Source organism: Parasteatoda tepidariorum, chromosome 2, assembly GCF_043381705.1.
Source record: "Parasteatoda tepidariorum isolate YZ-2023 chromosome 2, CAS_Ptep_4.0, whole genome shotgun sequence".
Taxonomy (NCBI): Eukaryota; Metazoa; Arthropoda; class Arachnida; order Araneae; family Theridiidae; genus Parasteatoda; species Parasteatoda tepidariorum.
Genome location: NC_092205.1, coordinates 5,899,989 through 5,919,078, shown reverse-complemented (window position 1 = coordinate 5,919,078; position 19,090 = coordinate 5,899,989). Strand labels below are relative to the sequence as shown.

The 19,090-nt window shown below is 30.8% G+C and overlaps 1 protein-coding gene across 1 annotated transcript in view; it reads right to left on the bottom strand.

Annotated features, from left to right (window-relative positions):
- Nucleotides 1-19,090, bottom strand: part of LOC107442211 (Related to Sod) — a 75,492-nt gene that overhangs the window by 22,070 nt on the left and 34,332 nt on the right. The window contains exons 2-4 of the mRNA XM_043056129.2: nt 15,074-15,290; nt 2,470-2,872; nt 511-644 (exon numbers count right to left, since the gene is read on the bottom strand). Of these exons, the coding sequence (XP_042912063.1) occupies nt 511-644; nt 2,470-2,872; nt 15,074-15,290 (754 nt within the window). The remainder of the gene's footprint in view (nt 1-510; nt 645-2,469; nt 2,873-15,073; nt 15,291-19,090) is intronic.

Sequence of the window (19,090 nt, the reverse complement as noted above, 5' to 3'; positions counted from 1 at the left end):
ATATATGTGGGGACGGCATGAGTGGTCGTCTTAAATAAAAGACACGTTCTTAAACAAAAACATATATATTGAAGATTAAATTTACATTGGACGGACGATTAACAATTAACGATTAAATAACAAAAAAATAATAAATGAGAGTTCGTCTAAAAGTTTTGTATAACTCCTCTTTGGAGTGCATATCATCACGTCTTTTTTGGTTCGTTCTCCATCACGCTCTCTCCCGGGAAATCCCCACTGCTTCCTCGTCGTGCACAGAGATCAGCTTGCGGCTTACATAGACTTGGGGGATTTCTAGCTTAAGGCGACTTCTAGTCCATAGTGTACGAGACACCTGTAACATCGGACATGGATCTTATCGCCAGGATCGCGGAAGCGGCAGCACGTGTCCGTGACACTCCTGGCCAATTTGAACGGGTTCGTGAATCCATGCGCCGACGCTGTGAAACATATATATATATATATATATATATATATATAAAGATTTATTTCTAAATCAATCAACTATACCTCTTAGAATATCGAGAATTAGTGGCTCCAACAGCTGCTTCTCCATGCTTTCTAGTCATTTCCCCTATTTTACAATTCTCATGGGAAGATTTTGAACATTCTGAATCTTCTACGTTATTTGGATCGAAAAGAACCTACGAATTTTAAGAAAAACATCAATGAAGAAGCAATTAAATTTGCTTGAACAGTAAAATTTATTTACATGATATTAATAATGGATGAATATAGATAAGGTGAAATTCTCCTTTTTGGAAATTAAAATTTTATAAAGTTGAAACTGATTTTTTGTGTTTTTTCATAAAGTAATTTATCTCTAACATCACAAATTTTTAAATGCGTATAATTTATAAATAAATAAATTTTTAAATGCAATAAAATTAATAATTTTAAAATAAGAAAAAGATTCTCCCTGTCGGCTTCACAATTTAGTGGACAATTTTTTGATGGGTGATAAGGTTATCAGTATAGCGCGCTGATCACCTTTTTTTCCAAAGCAACCCATTGATCAGAAGCTGGGAGAGTTTCAAGCCACCTATGGCGATAGAACCTTGACTTCGCTTTATATTAAACTTCAGTGCTAAAAATAATACACTCTCACTGCTACACTCTTCAAAAATCAATGTAACATACTTTAACAACGTACAGTGTGGGAAAAAAAAACGAACTATTCTGAATAACTTTTTATCTAATGACCGGATTTTAATGTTCTAGGACTCAATAGTAATGGCTCAAGTGGGTGACTTCGAACATGTTAATTAATAAGTGCAGGCACAAAAACGTACTACCTCTGAATTAACAAACATTGTTTCAATGGCTTTAGATTTATGACGCCCAAAATATAGGGTGCAGCCGCAATCTGGGAAATAGGGTTCCAAAGTTTGAACCCCTTAAACTTGATTCACTTTAGCGCATTTTACTTTATCTCGAATACTTTTTAAGCGAATTGGAAAATTGCTGCACATAATTATACAATTTGCTTATCCAAACATAATTCCATGCAAAAAATAACTTTCAGTAAACATTTTTTTATTTTTCACTATTTAATCTTATTATATTTAATAAAAGTTTTTAAAAATTTGAATTATAAGGTATACAATTTTTACAACCCTTTATTAAGAATGTAATTTTACATGGCAAAATACAAAATTTGAGTAAAATCGTTTGAATAGCTCCTGAGAAATCGATTTATAATAAAGTCAGACATTCAAAATTTGATGCATAGAGTCTTGGGAATTTTTATTAAAATTTGTGTGCAAAAATGTTCAAATACGCTTGGAAAGTTATCGAGATTCGGCGAAATATACAAAAAGTAAAATTAATATTTAAGGGGTTCAAACTTTAAACAGCTCTTCTGACCAATCTCTTGAATATTACATTCCTTGAAATGATGTAGGAATTCTTATATCTTACAGTTCAAAATGTTTCGACCATTATTAAATAAAATAATAGAAAAAATTATAATTTTTTTGTATTTTTTTTAACTTTCTTTGAATAAACAAATTTTATAATTATGTGTAGAATTTTTCAATTCACTTAAAAATTTCTGGAGACAGGAAAGCACTCAACTTTTAAGGTGTCCAAAATATTGGAATCATATTTCCCATATTGCGACTACGTGTTATATTTTGGGAGACAGAAATCTAAATCCGTCGAAAAAAAGTATGGTTATTCAGAAAAAGTTTTGTGTCTGATTTCGTAATTTAAAATATCGTCTATACTAATTAGTTAGCCTATTTGAGGTCACCCCCTAGAACCATAAAGATTGTGACTCCTAGAACGTCAACATCAGATCATTAGATCACAAGTTATACAGAGAGGTCCGTTTTTTATTTTGCACACTGTACCACTAAATACATATGATTTCTCTATATTTAATATTGGTGTTTCATTAACTATAAAAACTAGTAGATAAACATTTTTAGCTTTGCATCTGAGAATAATTTACATTAAAGGACTTACTTGAAGATTTTCACACCTTCTCTTCCTCGAAAGCTCCTTGGATCTGTCTAGAATGTCTGTCGCCAAAATTCTCCACTCGTGATTGGTCGAAGGTGTGTAATCCTCTGTGGTATGAAAAATATTGGCGAAAATAGTAGTTTCTCCAAGTTCACTCTGGCGAAATATTACAGTTCCAGCAACAGGCGAAGAGAACGTTGCTTCCACTGTCTTGGCGTCGCCATCTGTGGCAAGGTTGGCACAAGCTCTAAGGTCAGTATTGTAAGCTGTACTACGTAAGAGCAAAGATCTACCCCAAATAGTATTTAATCCTCGAAGCTTAAGATCTGAGTCAGTGAACACTTGTGGCATACCATCTGCTGCAGGAATCATAATAGATCCATGCCGTTTGGCTAAGTCATGAAACCTTCAAAGATAAACATATTGATTGAAATCAAATTACTTCATTAATTACACAGTAGAAAATATATTTTGGACATAAGTTCTTGCAAGTTCTTAAAAGTAAAATTTTATTGAAACTATTATATTTAGAATTAGTTAAACACAATGAAAAAAGTAAGATCTTTAAAGCTAAAAAGAAGACGGACATCCGGCAGTTAAAAATGTTGGGAATTTTTGCCTGAAACTAGCTCGTATTTGCGTTACATAGGAAATTGAACTATAAAAACTACCTATGGCCATTTCGACTGTAATGGGATAAATATGAAAAATAACCCACCGACATTTCGAAGTAATATAACTCTAACCCGTCTACAACCACTATAAAAACAACCCGTGGTGTCACTTTAACCCACCTACAGCCACAGCAAAAACTAACCTATTTTCAGTGTGACAGCAGAGTGATTCTTACTCGTTTACCATCACTATATTAAACTACCCACTGTCATTTCAACAGTAATATTCCCCTCTACAACCACTAAAAATGAAAACTGCTTATGGTCATTTCGACAGTAATGTGACTTTAACCAATCTACTACCACAGTAGAAATGAACCCACCGCCATCTCGAAAGTAACGTGACTCTAAACCATTTACAACCACTATGAAAACTACCCACGGTCATTTTGACAGTAATATGAATCTAACCGGTCTACAACCACTAAAAAAATGAAAACTTCTTACGGTCATTTTGACAGTAATGTGAATTTCACCCATCAACAAACACTATAAAAAACTAACACGTGGTCATTTTGACAGTAGTGTGACTCTTACCCCCTACCAGGTTAAATGGAGACGGTCTCCATTTTCGTCAAAAAGATCCTCTTAAGCTTATGAGGAATAGCTTGAGCAAAATCATTGGTCTTCTCACTGGTCACTACACCCTCAGGAGACACCTCTACATTATGGGTAATGGGTATTGCACCCGATCCTCTTAGTATTGTTTGTCATCTTGAAGAGGAGACTTTACGACATATTCTTTTTGAATTGGAAGTCTTTCGTGATCAAAGATTTGAGCCTCTGGGACACTATTGCGTTAAGACCTGGGAACTACAGGATATTCCTGACAGGTGTTTGCTGAACTTTATATCAGCTATAAAGCTTTACCGCTAGTCGTGATCTAGGGTTTGGGTACAATATAGATCTCCGGTCGATGCGCCTTACTTCTTCGAGCTGCCCAACCTCTAAGTCTACCCGCCTACCACAACTTTGAAAACTACCCACGGTCAGTTCGTCAGTTATATTTAACTAACCCGTCTACAACCACTAAAAAGATGAAAACTCATTACGGTCATTTCGACAGTAATGTCGTAACTGTAACCCACCTACAACCACTATATTAACACTGGTCAATATTGATTGATACAAGTTAGAATTTAAAACCAAGAGAAGTAGAAGACGGGAGCGTATTTACAAACCCATCATGGCGTATAACAACTACCCTTTTGGAAGAAATCAGTGGCTCTTATTCCACACGGGTAATTGATATTTTTAAGCTTGAAAATTCGATTTCTTATTATTTTGTATGCCTGCATTTTCCTTTATCTTGTAGCTGTTAGACTAGTCAGTATCCATATCGATAAGTTTGTTAAATAAAAAGGCTCAATTATGACTCAATGAGCACGAGGCTACTTTCCCCATTCCTTCTTTTTCTAAAAAGAACAGATCTGCTTAGAATTGTGAGAATGGAAAACAAGAGCAGATAATATCAATGTTTTTCATCCATAAAGTTCTATTATTATCTTCATTAATCGAATGAAATGAATTTTTAGATATATTATTTAATATTTATTTTGACCGTTTTATATTATTTCATTAGTTCTGAGGATATTAACAACTTTTTATAAATCACTTAGTTTAATCGGAACAGAGACCAGTTACTTGTAATTTAATTGTGTACAGAAGTGCGTCCAGTTAAACTTTATTGGAAATCTGAAGAATTATTCTGACAAATATTACCATAAGTTATTATTTATCTTAATAATAATAATAATAAAATAGGTCTTCCTTATTTCATTCACTAAAAATAAACAATGTAACATTAATCTTTTCTTTACATCGGAACAAATATTATTTTAAAATCCAAGAGAAGAAATATTCCGAAAAATTATAACTTATTGTAATTTCTTACTTAAATTAATTGCTCAGTATTAGATTATTAAATTCGAAAGTGTTTATTTCTTCTCACAGCTTTCTTTAATTAATTAACTAATTGTTCATAATTTAAATTATTTATCACAAATATTTCTCTCTTCTTCAATAATTGATGAAGAATATATTTTAATTGTTTTTAATAATATAATTTTTCAAATTGATCAATAACATCAAATATATTTGTTCGACGTAGTTCACAATTTTATTAATAAGCTGAAAGTTACAAATAAAATGAATTGTTATTGTAAAGAAGAATACACTGAAACTTTTTGATTTCATCTTCCATCTGTCAAATATTTATTATTTCAATCATTACTGAAAAAATAATTTAATTATTCTTTACTATTTATCATAAGCTTTTTTTATTGTTTATTATTCCATTGGGTTATTTATTGCTTCAATATCTATATATATATTTCTCTTACACGGCGACAAAAGAAAGCCTCATTACAACTCCCCGAATGGCAACGCTAGAAAATCGACCCATGAATGTCGCTAAAAATGTCACATGCCAAATCTAGCTGAGGTGGCTCAACATATAGCGCCTTTGAAAACGGAAACTGAAATAACAATTCAGCTGCGGCAATCTCATACTATTAAGCTATGCAGAAGTGAGTAGTCTTTGTCGATAGATCTCTATTTTAGTATTTTGTCGAAAGCGCTTTTTTTTCACGAATTTATGTACTACGAATTTATTTGACGATTTTTGATTTATATCACGAATTTATTTGTTTTATTATTGTTCATTGAAAAATGGGTCTCAGTCAATGAGTCTTTATTTGAATTCAAATTTATTTTAATGACTTATTATTTACTAAAAAGATGTAATTTTTTTTTAAAAAAAAGTTTTCATATGGATTTGAATGATTGTTAATGAATTCTTAGAATTTTGTGCATTTGCAATGTACCTAAGTTAGAAGCGAGCGAAGCGAGCTTGGTTTGCGAAGCAAACCATATAAGATTGCATAGCAATTTTCGGGGGTTGGCGAGCATTAACGAGCATGGGGTGCAGCCCACTAGTGTAATTAATTTCCATAAAATAAATAATTTATAGCTCATTTCAATTAAAGTGAATATTTCGATTCCTTTTGCAACATAGACAAAATTTCCTATTTTATTCGAGGAACTATAAAAATGTCAGCGCAATTAGAATTCCAGAAAACATAAATTAAGATGAGTATGTTCATTTGAATTTATATTGCGATTTTATTGAACGCGTGTGAGACTTTTCACTTTACCTTGACTATTTTTTCCCTCCAGAGAGATGTTCAAGCTTCTAGCTACCAATGACCGCGAGAACAGATGATGAAGGAACACTAATATAAATCACGTGTGAGCTGACGAATGACGCCTTTCTGGAAGGTGAGGTGAAATCGAAGAGCATTTCCGTGTGAAACTCCCCATTTAAGCACAGATGAGGAATTTCAGCTTCTTTTTTTTAATGCTGATGTCATTTTCTTAGGTAAGGGTACGATATAAACTGTCTTAACACAGAATGTTGCACAAACATTAAACTTCAAGCTCTAAGTCTGCGGCATGATGCAAAAAGAATTTATAAAAATTCTTTGAAATGTTAGAACCGATAAGTTTTTTAAGTTACTGAAAAATCTCCCTATTTATGTTTACGATTTGATATTTTTTGTTGAATTACTATTTGCTCATTAAGCTTGAAAGTAGAAGTCAATGAACATTTAAAAAAAAATCTTTTAAAACATTTTCTACAAACCAAAAAATAAGAAAAACAGCTTTTTTTTATACTTGTATATTAATACAATTAGTTGATGAAATAAGTATTTTGAACATTTATTCACACGGGAAGGAACTACGTAAGACGAAAAGTACTTATTTTTGAAAAATTTTATAGTGATGATCCCCTTTAATGTTCGATTGTCCTTTATAACAAAGGTTATTAAATGTTTAAATTTTGAAGTAAAGAAAACTGGCACAAATCTGTTAATCTAAATATTATTGGATAAAAAAAACAAGAAATCAATTGTACTCAAAAATCATTTCAATGTTGAGACTTAATTGAAGCTGTATCTTGTGCTATAATACGGTGTAAATTTGATGCAACCTTAATAAGGTATCAAATTCAAAGAAAATCATATTATCGAGAATGATAATATGGTTTAACTTCGTAGAAAATAAACAACTTTATGGTTTAGTAAGCTCACCATATTATAGTTATACAGTGTAGTAAATTTTAAAAACACTGATAAAGTGCATAACAGAAAAAGTTTATACAATAAGTTAAGCTCATAAGACATTCTATTGATTAGTTAGTTTTTCATATCTTAAGGAGGCGCTAGATCACGGAAAAATCACTTCACGGCAAATTCTGTTTCAAATATATTAATATTTAAAATTTTAAAGTAATAGAAAAAAATGAGTTGAGGTAAACATAAAATAAACCATTCAGTTTCAAATGCTGAAAAAATATTTTTAAAACAACAAAACGCATGCTACCAAATTATGGCAGAATTACTAAGAATTACTTATTGGGGAAGTAATCCTGCGATAATTTGTTAGTATTTAGATATTTTAAAAATATTTTTGGCAGCATTTGTAACTTAATGGTTTATTCTAGGGTTACCTGAACCTCTTAACTCTAAATTCTAAATTACCAATGATGATAACAGAACACTTATAATAGCAGAATTTACCATGAAAAGTTTCTACCTCGGTATAGCGTTCTCTTAATTCTTAGTTTAGGATCAATACTAGGATTAATATTTAGTTTAAATCTTCCTTATCAAGGAAAGTTTTGAGATTTTTTTTAAATAAGTTCGCGAAATAACATTATCCCTTAACAAAGTTTAAATAATAATAATAATAAAAAGATCAACAAATGACTCATAAGTTCACAATTTTGATCCATTTAAGACCACTGTCCAAACACTTTTATATATTTAAAGCCAACAAATAGAGTGTATGAGGAAGTGATGGAGGCAATAAGTTTTGAAGGTAATCGATTTTGATAACGATGATTATCGAGTGACCAGATTGACCTCTTAACATACATATCGATCTAGTAAAAGGGAAATGGCAGTGGGCAGCAGTTGTCTTATAAGAGGAAGAAAAACAAACGTGATTTAGGAAGCCTTTTGGGCTTCAGATGTATTCAGATCAGTTAGAAAAAACCGCTTTCTCCCAGCCAGAGGGCTTTACTGAAAATGACCGTCACTTTATGGTTTGACAATGCATATTCTACTTCCCTTCCGCGTATAAATGATTCCATCATTTTGTAGCTCAAAGTATTAAACTAAAAAGAAAAAATAATGAATTAAGATAAGATTTCGTTTATTTTTATCTTTCGTTTTCATTCTACAGAAAATTTTGATGATACAGCATCGTTATTATAAAGCACGATCAGTGTAGGGGTTGGTAAAGTCATCTTCCAGTTACACTAAAAAGAAATAGCTCACACTATTATAGTTTGAATGGATGGTTGACTGAATGTAAACAATAAATATCTTCCTAAAACCGGAAAAAAATTTATAGTTTGTCTAAAGTAAGAACTCCCCTAACCATTCATCTGGACCCGTGGATGTGACTATGGTAACGAGGCATAACTATTTCAAGTAGGGGTGTGAGGTTACTGTTTAGGATAGGTTTTAGTTCAGGTCGGCGAGAGAAAGGGAATAATATTCTTCGGTCTATTGTGTTAGCCCTAGTGAAGAGAAGCTACCCTCCCTAAAGTGCGGTTTTCTTGTTTCCATAACAGCAGACGGCCTCAGACTTTGTTGTGGGGGGAGTTCTTACTATAGACAAACTACAGAAAACTTCCGATGTATCCCTCCGCTTATGCTATGCTTACGACTCGATGTGTGAACAGGCTTAATATTCTAGGAAGTTTTATTATTGTGATTTGAATTAAAATTTGTTCGTAATTTTACCGTTCATAAGAGTTTTCTGTCATTTATAAATTTTAACAGGTCGTGAGCCTAAACCATATTTAAGACAATTAATATCACAACATAAAATGTAAGATTTGCCATATTTTGAGTGTTATCCCTTATTTGGCTACATTTGTGTAAAATAGCGTCATTTGTTATTTTTTAGGAAGCATCACAGCAAGCTTGTGGAGTCTTCCGAATTCATTTGTTGTTTGTTTCGTTTAAAGTTAAATTTAAAGAAAGAGTTGTATTGAAAACACTACAAGTATAATAATATGGGATGACGCTTTTTCAAGCTTGGGTATAAAAAAAAAATCAACCAGAAACAGTAACACTAAAGTGTTAGGATGAATTTTAACCCCCAGCGCCATTTGTCCGTAGCTTTACACGGTCAACCATTTTTTTTTATTAAAAAGGGGAAAACCCCTATAAGAAACATTCAAAAGCCGATTTTTTTCTCAATTTTCGACAATGGTACTTCAAGCAATAACGTAAACTACATTAATAATAAGGCTCAATGTTAATGTAAACTAATCAGTGGAAATTAAGAAATTATTGTGAAGGAAAAACATTCTTTTAAAGAAAAAGAAACATTTAGGAAAAACTACATTTCGCAAATTCAAATTTGATTTTGGTAAACTTGTGAAAACCTTTTAACCTCTTTATTTGCTTTAATTCCTTTTAATTTATTGTATTTCATTTAAATTTAATTTAAATGTTTAAAACTAAATTTAATTTAACTAAAGTAAAACAAAATAGCTTTTCAATGTAATTATTTTTTTATTTATTACTGTGAAAAATTTTACAGTAATTACTCCTTTTAAAAAAAAAAATCTATTCTAAACTCGATTCACCAGTAAAGTGGTACAAATCGGTAAAAATCGATTCACCAGTAAAGTGGTACAATTTAGTTGCATCCAAAATAAGGATGACCAAAAATTTCGTCGTTAAATATATAATCATTAGATCAAAAATTTCTTGAAAATGACAAAAAAAAAGCCAATCACAAGCTGGAAAAAAGCCAATCATTAACTCAAAGCTACCCAGAAGATTCGATCATTAGGCCAAAAGTTACTCAAAAGTTCAAACATATATTTGTAATAAAAATTGAAAATTAATATAATCATTAGGTCAAAAGTTACTTGAAAATCACATTCTTCAAATAAGAAATTCAATCATTAGGATAAAAATTACTCGAAAACCAATGATGGAGTCAAAAGTTACTCGAAAATTTAATCATTTAATTGCAGTTAAAATGAAAAGTTGATTGAAAACTCAATCACTAGGTCAAAAATTACTTGAAAATTCAATATTTAAACCACAAATTACTCAAGTAAAATTTTTACGCATTCACTAGAATGTGAACTGTATTTAAGAAATGAATTTTTAACATGGATTGTACAATGCGCGAAAGAAAGAAACGGACTGAATAAGTTTTGATATAATGATATTCACGTTCTAAGATTCAATTTTAATGGTTCAAGGGGGTGACTTTGAATATGCTAATTAATTAATGAAGACGATATTTTAAGTTACGAAATCAGACACAAAAACACTTTCTCTGAATAAACATACCTTTTTTTATTCCAGACAGATTCGGACTTCTGATTCCCAAAGTATAGGGGGTAGCCGCAATCTGGGAAAAAGAGAGTGGTCCGAAGTAAGCTACCCCTTAATGTTAATTTTACTTTGTGCGCATTTCGTCCTATCTAGGGGACTACTTAAGCGAACTGAAACAATTTTGTGTCCAATTATTAAATTCATTTACCCAAAGAAAATTCCTAGCAAAAAATAACTTTTAGTAAATAGTTATTATTTTATAATATTTTCTTTGATGATAGTCGAAAAAATTTTGAATTTTAAGGTATGCAATTTTTTTCATAATTTTAAAGAATGTAATTTTACCTCGCAAAATACAAATGTAAGCAAGATCTATCAAATAGTTCCTGAGAAATCAAATTTTTAATTCATGACTTGTTTTAAAATTCGCGGCTACCCCCTATATTTTGGGGTTCGGAAATCCGAATCCGTCGGAAAACGTCGAAAAAACGATATGATTATTCAGAGAAAATATGTTGTTGTTTCTAATGTCATTTGCCAAATATCAGCAAGCCTACCTGGTGAAACCAAGCGATTTTAAGACAGACAGTGTGCTTCTTATTTTTCAGTAGCGCCATCTGTGGCTAAGAATACGACTTCAGCCACATACACGACACAACCCGTCTTTACAGCGCACCCATTCATACATTCATTCATCCACAGATCGTAATTTTGACCTGAACCAGAAAACGATCCATCTCCAATTCAGCACCCCAAAGGTATTGATTTGTTATGGGAACATGGAGGACTTTGTGACCAGACAGACTTAACGTGCTTCAGTCACCATTTACTACTCGGAGAATCTTCGGCCGGTGGGTATCGAACTCATGCCCTCTTAGACATGGGCACAATGCCCTACCAACCAGGCTATCTGGCCCTCGCGAAAATACGTTTTTGTGTTGGATTTCATAACTTAAAATAGTGTCTGCACTAGTTATTTAGCAACTTTTGCGGTCACCCCCTTGATCACTACGATTGAGTCCTAGAACGTGAAAACCCATTCAATAGATCAAAAGTTATTCAGAGTAGTCCTTTTTATTTTTGTTTTTTTACCGCTTACTGTACATCAAAATCATAAAATAAAATACGTTTTAATTTCACTACATTACATACTAAAAATTTCATTGAAATGAGAGCAGGTTATCAAAATAAACACAATTTCTTTTACTTTGTTTGTTGAAATTTCGATTTAGTGAAACAGGTTTCCAGACTTGTAGAAGAAGAAACAACGGAGGCAGTGTGGGTTTTATCCTTAACTTCCAATTTTAATTAGAGTAAAAATGTAGAGCGTTACTTTCTTTTAACATTCACAACACGAGTATCTAATTGGGCTTTTTTTCCTGCTTGTCGCTCACGAGGAATGAAATTATTCATAGATTTTTGGTTGCGAAATTATTCACATTTTTATCTAGATGTTTCAGCCATAACTTTGGAAAGAAAACGAGTAAAAAATTTTCGTAGGAAAAAATGTGTTTTAAAAAACGTACCAGAAACGTTTAACTATGAGCAAGGTTAAGTAAATAATTATTTAAAAAATTAATTAAAAATTAAAAATAAACAATTATTTAAAAAAATGAAATAATATTTTTTTAAAAATTTATATTTAAAGGTGCTTTAAAAAACATTTTATCTATAAAGAATAAGCTATTGATTACAGAAAATAGTTGTTGACAAACATTGAATAATTTTTAACTACCTAGTCATAAATAAAACCAGCAGTTAATATTGCTAATTATTAAACATTCGCTTAATATTTCATCGGACTACTTTTTTTAAAATTACATTTTTTGCCGATTTATGAATACATTTTACTTTAAACTCTAAAAAAAAAATTTCTTAAAAGAATAATTTTGCTGAAGATGGAATGGTGGTCAGAAAATCACACTATTATGAAGCCTAATTATAGAACTTGGCTTTACAGCCCGGGAGAAGCATTAATATCGCATTTTACACAATAATTTTTTCGACACAAATAATAGTATCAAATTTGTTTACAGATTTTCGTAAAGGTAATTTTGACCTTATAATTGAGCCAAATGGTCACCTTGAATCAAAGGTCAGTAATGATGAACTAAAAGTGACAGTTGAGACTGACCTACAATAGATCATCTGAGCAGAAATAAACATGGAAGAAAAATGGTCTAAATTGGTCAGCAGTAGGACAACTTCTTCACCATCATCCATATACATCACACCTGGTCCCCTCTAACTACCATGGTGGACAATTTTCAACAGGAAAACATTTTAATTCCGACAATACTATAACACTGGTTTTCCAAGAATTGTTTTGACTTTCGCCCACCATGGTTTTAATTTTTATACCACGTGTCTGTAAAACATGTCGTTTAGTGGGTACAGATAATGGGTGCATTCGTTAATGAATAAAAAAATTACTTATGGAGATAAGTTATCGACAAACTTTGCCTTTTTTCCCTACAAATTTCATCCTTGGTAAGCTAGTAATTATAAATCTCTCTAAATTACTACTATGAATTACTATATAAAGTAATTGCACAATCTAAATAAAGCCCGTAGGGAAAAATTTGAGAAAATTAAAACAAAAATAGAGACTTAAATATTATTGTATTATTAATTCTTTAACAACATTTTGTTAAGAAAAAACATAACAAAACGGATTTGTAATTTTATAAAAGTAAAAAAATTGGCCAGATGGCCGAGCGGTTAACGCGACTGACTGCGAAGTCAATGATTGCGGGTTCGAATCCCGCTCATGGCATGGATGTTTCCCTCTATGTGTTGTGGTGATGTGTGAATACGACCCACCCTTTCAACGAGTATCTGTGGCAGTGGAGTAATGTTGCTAAATTCACAAATGCCCAACGGACACTATTAAATGAGCTACAGTTCCTTCCTCAGTCGAGGAAAACAGCGAGAAGTTCAGTGCCTGTCAGTTCAGAAAAAAGTGGTATGTATAAAATAAGCATTTAAACCTGAATAAAAACTTTAAGGCCAACATAAAAAAATAGTATACAAAAATATGCAAAAGAAGCTTGTGTAAGGAGCCTTTTACCCGAATTATTTCAAATATTCTAGTTTTCATGAATGAAAATAGTTTTTGACAAAGTTCGAAATCTGTTTCATACCATTCGTCTACGATAGCAGATTTCAACTCTATTGGTGATGTAAAATACCTTCCATTTGCATAAAATCTTCGTACTAAATCTCCTCATAAGATCTTTATTGGGTTGAGATCTAAAGACTTAGCTGGCCATTTTAAGTTTCAATATTTGTTTGCTTGAAACGTATTTTTTTTGCGTTGATTTGGTAAATATATCCAATTTTTTTTCTGAAAGATCTTCTGCATTTCATCATTTATTCAGTCTGCAGCAACAGGGGTTTAGTAAATTTTGCTGTATAAGTCTATCTTCCAGTCCTTCTAATTATGTTATGCATGGTTTTTTGACAAACATTTGTCAACGCATCAAAACAAAAACGCGTCATTCAAATAAATTTTCTAATTGAGTATTTTCCCGTTGATGCAAGCCTGCAAAGTCTTCTTTTGTCACGTGAGGACATAAAAGCTTTAGGTTTTCTCTCTGTATTCATTTTACCACAATTTTTGGCCAACTTTAAGAAATTAATTACCACAGTCTTTGATCTTCCTATCTTTATCGCAATAGTAAGACTACGAATTCTTGTCGAAGGAAAAAACTTCAAGCTGCCTTCTCTTATGATCAGTTAACATCTTACTTTTCTTTTATTTACAGAGAGCACCAAAACTTTAAAGATATGTATGGCGAATTTGAATACATATGTATTTGTACAATCTTCAAAATTGCCGTAATATTTAAGCTTGTATATGTAGATTTATTTTTAAAATTGCAAATGGCCTTAAAGTTTTTACTCAGGCTGAAAACTAATTTTGGACACACCACTTTTTTCTGATAATTACATATTTATGAATCCTGTTTGTCACGCTATTTCTTAACAATATACCCTATGAACTAATAATAATATAAAAGGGATTTAAATATTACAGTATTTTTCGATGCTCTTAAATATTCTTACTGGACTTAAAGGTTTTACTCAGACTGTATTAGCAATGAATTTATTCTTATAAGTGATCTAGTTAATTCACTTCACTTCAATCACAACATTTAATTTTGTTCCATTTCAATTAAAAGATATTGATTTTTCAATTAGAGCTAAATAAAATAATTTTTATATACATCCATATTTTAGATATTCAAATAGAACCAATAGACTTTTAAAGCAATGCCCATATAACTCTTAACTATTTTCGCATTCAACTACTTGGGAACTGGTCTTTTATAAAACACCTTTGATTACGAAACTTTCATGCTATAAAAAAATTTAAGCTTTCAGGAACATCAAAGATGACTTAAATCATTTTTATTCTATTAAACGAATGAATTATTCAACAAATTGATTAACAACCATTTCTCTATCCTTATAAAGGAATGAATCAGAATTCTTACAGCTCTGTTATGAAATCAATCATGAAATCATCAACAGAAAAACAATGGAACACGAACTTACGTGGAACCGAGCTCCGCTGATGCACAGGGTGTTTTGGAATCGAAGAATACAGGAAAAGAATAAATTCCCCACGCAAACGATCTAGGTTCAGAGCTAAATGAAGTAAGATGAACAGAGATGGTGACATTTGTGTCATCGGGTTTCTGGTAGAATGTTATGTTACCTCTGATACCAGCATTATTAAAGATGGCATACAACACCACTTGTCCATTTATTACTGGAAAAGAAGAAAAGAATATTAGTTACGCAATATTATTTACAACAATATGTGAATGATAATATTCTGATTATTCTATGCCAAATCGTTGTTAAGGAAACAATTGTGCAAAAAAAAAAAAAACAAGGTTTGTTATTTTTTGAGATACAGTGAAAATTGTGACATTTTTTTTCATAAACAGACGAAGTGCGACTGCTAAAAAGCGAATACAAACTATTGCTGAAATATTTATCTATTGTAAACAGAGCGCAAAATTTATTCTTAAAAGGACAAATTTGCCATTAAAATTTAAAATTCATGATTTTGAAAATTATATAAAATCTTTTAAAGGAAGACGCTAAAAAGAATCCAATTAAACGATTTGATAAAACAGAAATTTCAAAAATCAATTATACCAACTATTGAGGAAATATTTATTTACTTTTTTAAAAAATATAGAAATAAATATATTCGTAAAATAGCAAATATGGCATTCAGAAACGAAACTTAAAAATTATACCAGTAAAGTTTTTTAAAAAGTTAACATTTACAGATGTTGATATTTCTTAAATATTAATCATAATTATCATTAATTATAATTATTATTAATCATACTTATTATTAATTATAATTATTAGTTATAATTATAATTAATTATAATTATTATTAATCATACTTATTATTAATTATAATTATTAGTTATAATTATTATTAATTATAATTATTATTATTCATAACTTTTATTAATTATAATCATTTTCAGTTATAGTAAATGATATTAACCATATCATAAATATTAATGATATACATTAATTTGTATAAAACTTTAGAAAAAGTAGCAATTACATTGACGATAAAAAAATGTTCAAATGATTTAAAAATCTCGACATCATGAAAAATTAAATCTTTTCATCTTTATTTGCAGTTTTTTAGGGAACGAAAAGTTCTAATTCGTTTGTTTCTATAATTGACGACGAACAACTTTAAATATCTGTAATAAATTACAACTTCTCGTCTTGATCTACAATTAAAAACGGGTATTTCTAAAGTATGTATAATAAATTACAACTTCTCGCTTTGAACCTTAATTCAATATAAATGGAGAGATCTATTCTCCAACCAATTGAGTTCGGGGAATAAAACATCGGGTAAAATGAGACCAAAATCTCAATTAAAAAAGGAATCAAAACTATGTCATTTCTTTCGAAAATGCTCTTATTTATTACATTATTTTAAAATTAACAATGTATGACTTTTGAAAAGAATAAATAAAAAAAAGTAAAATGTCGAAATGGTAAGAGATGTAAAACCATTTCGTGTAATACAACCATCAAACCATAGAGCAGCCGCAATAAAAGAAATGTTTTCAACGAAAGCTTTGTCTCTAATGATACACTTTTTTTTTTTAAGAAAATAATTAAAATTTTAGAAAGATTGAGAAAAAGAAGCATAGAAAAGAACTTATACAAATCCAACCCAGATGTATACAATAAGACAATGGAACTAAGTATCGTATTGTCTATCCAAGATTCCGATCTTTTGATAAAGAAATGTGTAAACCCCAGAATACTTAGATAACACCTCCTGGTTAACTCGATGAAAAAATAAAGCTACTGATTAATGTATGCATAGTAGTTAGGATTTATAAATGTTCAGGAAATCAATAACAAAAGACAGGAAGTGAATAAAATCATGAAGCGAGCTGTATTGAAAAAGGGTTTCATAGTAGGCAATAAGCAAACATCAAATTGTTAACAAGATGAATATAAAGATATAGTATATCGTTTAGTTACAGTTTGTTAGCCATTTAGTTTGGATAAGTTTATTGCCTTTCATAGAACAAAGGCTGAAACTTAAAACTTGTAATTGCTTTCGTACAAATTGTTACAAATTATTTTTTTGGTATTTTCTCCTTAAAAACATAAGTCAAAATTTTCCTTGTTTTTTTTTTTAAATCGTGCAAAGGTACACCTAATATTTTATTCAAGAACTCACGCACGTCCTTAATATCCTCTTGAAATAATTGCATAGAATAAAAAATACGTTTGCTGCCACATGCAACACTGAAAAGATTAAAATACATATAAGACGAATAAATTGAGTATGGCAGAATAGAAATGCAAGACACTAAGGAATACCTAGAATAGAACGACAAGATTGCGTAGGAATATACAGAATCGAACAGACTGTATGTAGATTTTTAGAATAAAACAAGATTATATAGAAATATAGAGAACAACAAGATTATATAGTAAGGAAAATAGAAACAGAGGATTAGACGGGAATTATACAGAATAGAGGAGCAAGATTTTAGGGATTGACAGAGGGGAAAACAGTGTTGAAGACGTAACGTGATATAGAAAAGCAATTTGTTGAGGATGTAATCTCATGATAGCTGATACACACAGAACCATTAAAAGTGAATCTCTAAATGAACATCACAAGGTTTAATATGCTATTAAATGTGAATATTATTGATTTACTAATAAAATGCTGAGAAAATAACACAACAGGAAGCATTATATTTGCTCCTCTGTTCGATATTAGACGCCGCTTGTCTAAGAAAGATAAAGGACTCTCAACCTTTCTCATTGTGTGGACCATCAATTCTGTGAAAACTTTAATGCTCACAATCTACTAAATATACAATTTGAAAATAATGACAAATAGCCACTTATCACATACCTACATAGATCAAGATATTAAAAAAGACACCACATTTCACTAGTACTATCGGATCTAAGATAACTAGTGACGCAGGACATACTAGTGTTCTATTAACTACTATTCACTAGTCCTAAGTACTTGTCCCGAAACACTGGTATTAGACCTCAACTATCACGCTGGTCATTCACACCTAGTATAAATACTAGCTCTTGTATAAATGGACCGCAGTCAAACTGTTGGGAGCCGCTGCTTAGATCATGCTATTTATGAACATCTGAATAATGTGGTGTACCACATGTGTGGAAATAATCGACGGGAAAACAACATTCAAAGTTAGATTGTAATTCGAATACCGTTTGATGTTTGTCTAGAAACCCAAACTAGTTACCTAGAAACCATACAGTTGAGGATTTTAGGATTGTTAGATCTAAGTTAGGACTGTCTAGTCTGTTTATTACACATTAAATCTTTTTTATATATTTATTTTTATCTCATGAAGTTTGCATATTGTTCGTCTATAATTGTTAGTAACTTAGCTCTTGTCATTCCAAAATGCAGGAAGCGACGGTAGTTGATTGTCGTTAATTTGAAAATTAAAAGCTTTTTTACCAAATATGGTTTACTTTTCTGCTTATCTGAGGAAAAATAAATTTTGGTAACGCTAAGAGCAGCAGAAAAATTAAATGTATCGGCCAGGTATTATATTTACTTCATTTGAAAAAGACAATTTCAAGGTTTGTGCTTGAACTTCAGTACTTCAAAGCTATAATCCTTTGAAGGAAGTGTTAGATTGACTATCAGATGCATTCAAAATGACAGTTTCAAAATCTTGGAAACAAAAATGGATTTTTTAAGTACACAAGAAAGACGCCTTAAGTAATATTTAATGTACAGTAATGGTACGAGGGGGTGACCTCAAATATACTAATTAATTAGCGCAGACGATATTTTAAGTTACGAAATCAGACACGAAAACGAACCGTTTTTTTTTTTTTTTTGCTATTATAAAATTAACTTATAAAAAAATAGTGAATACCCACTAATAGTTGTTTTTTAATGGAATTATCATTGACTGAAGGAATTTTATAATTAAATGTAAATTTTGCTTTAATTTAATTAAAAAATTTTCGAGATATGGCGAAATATGCAAAAAG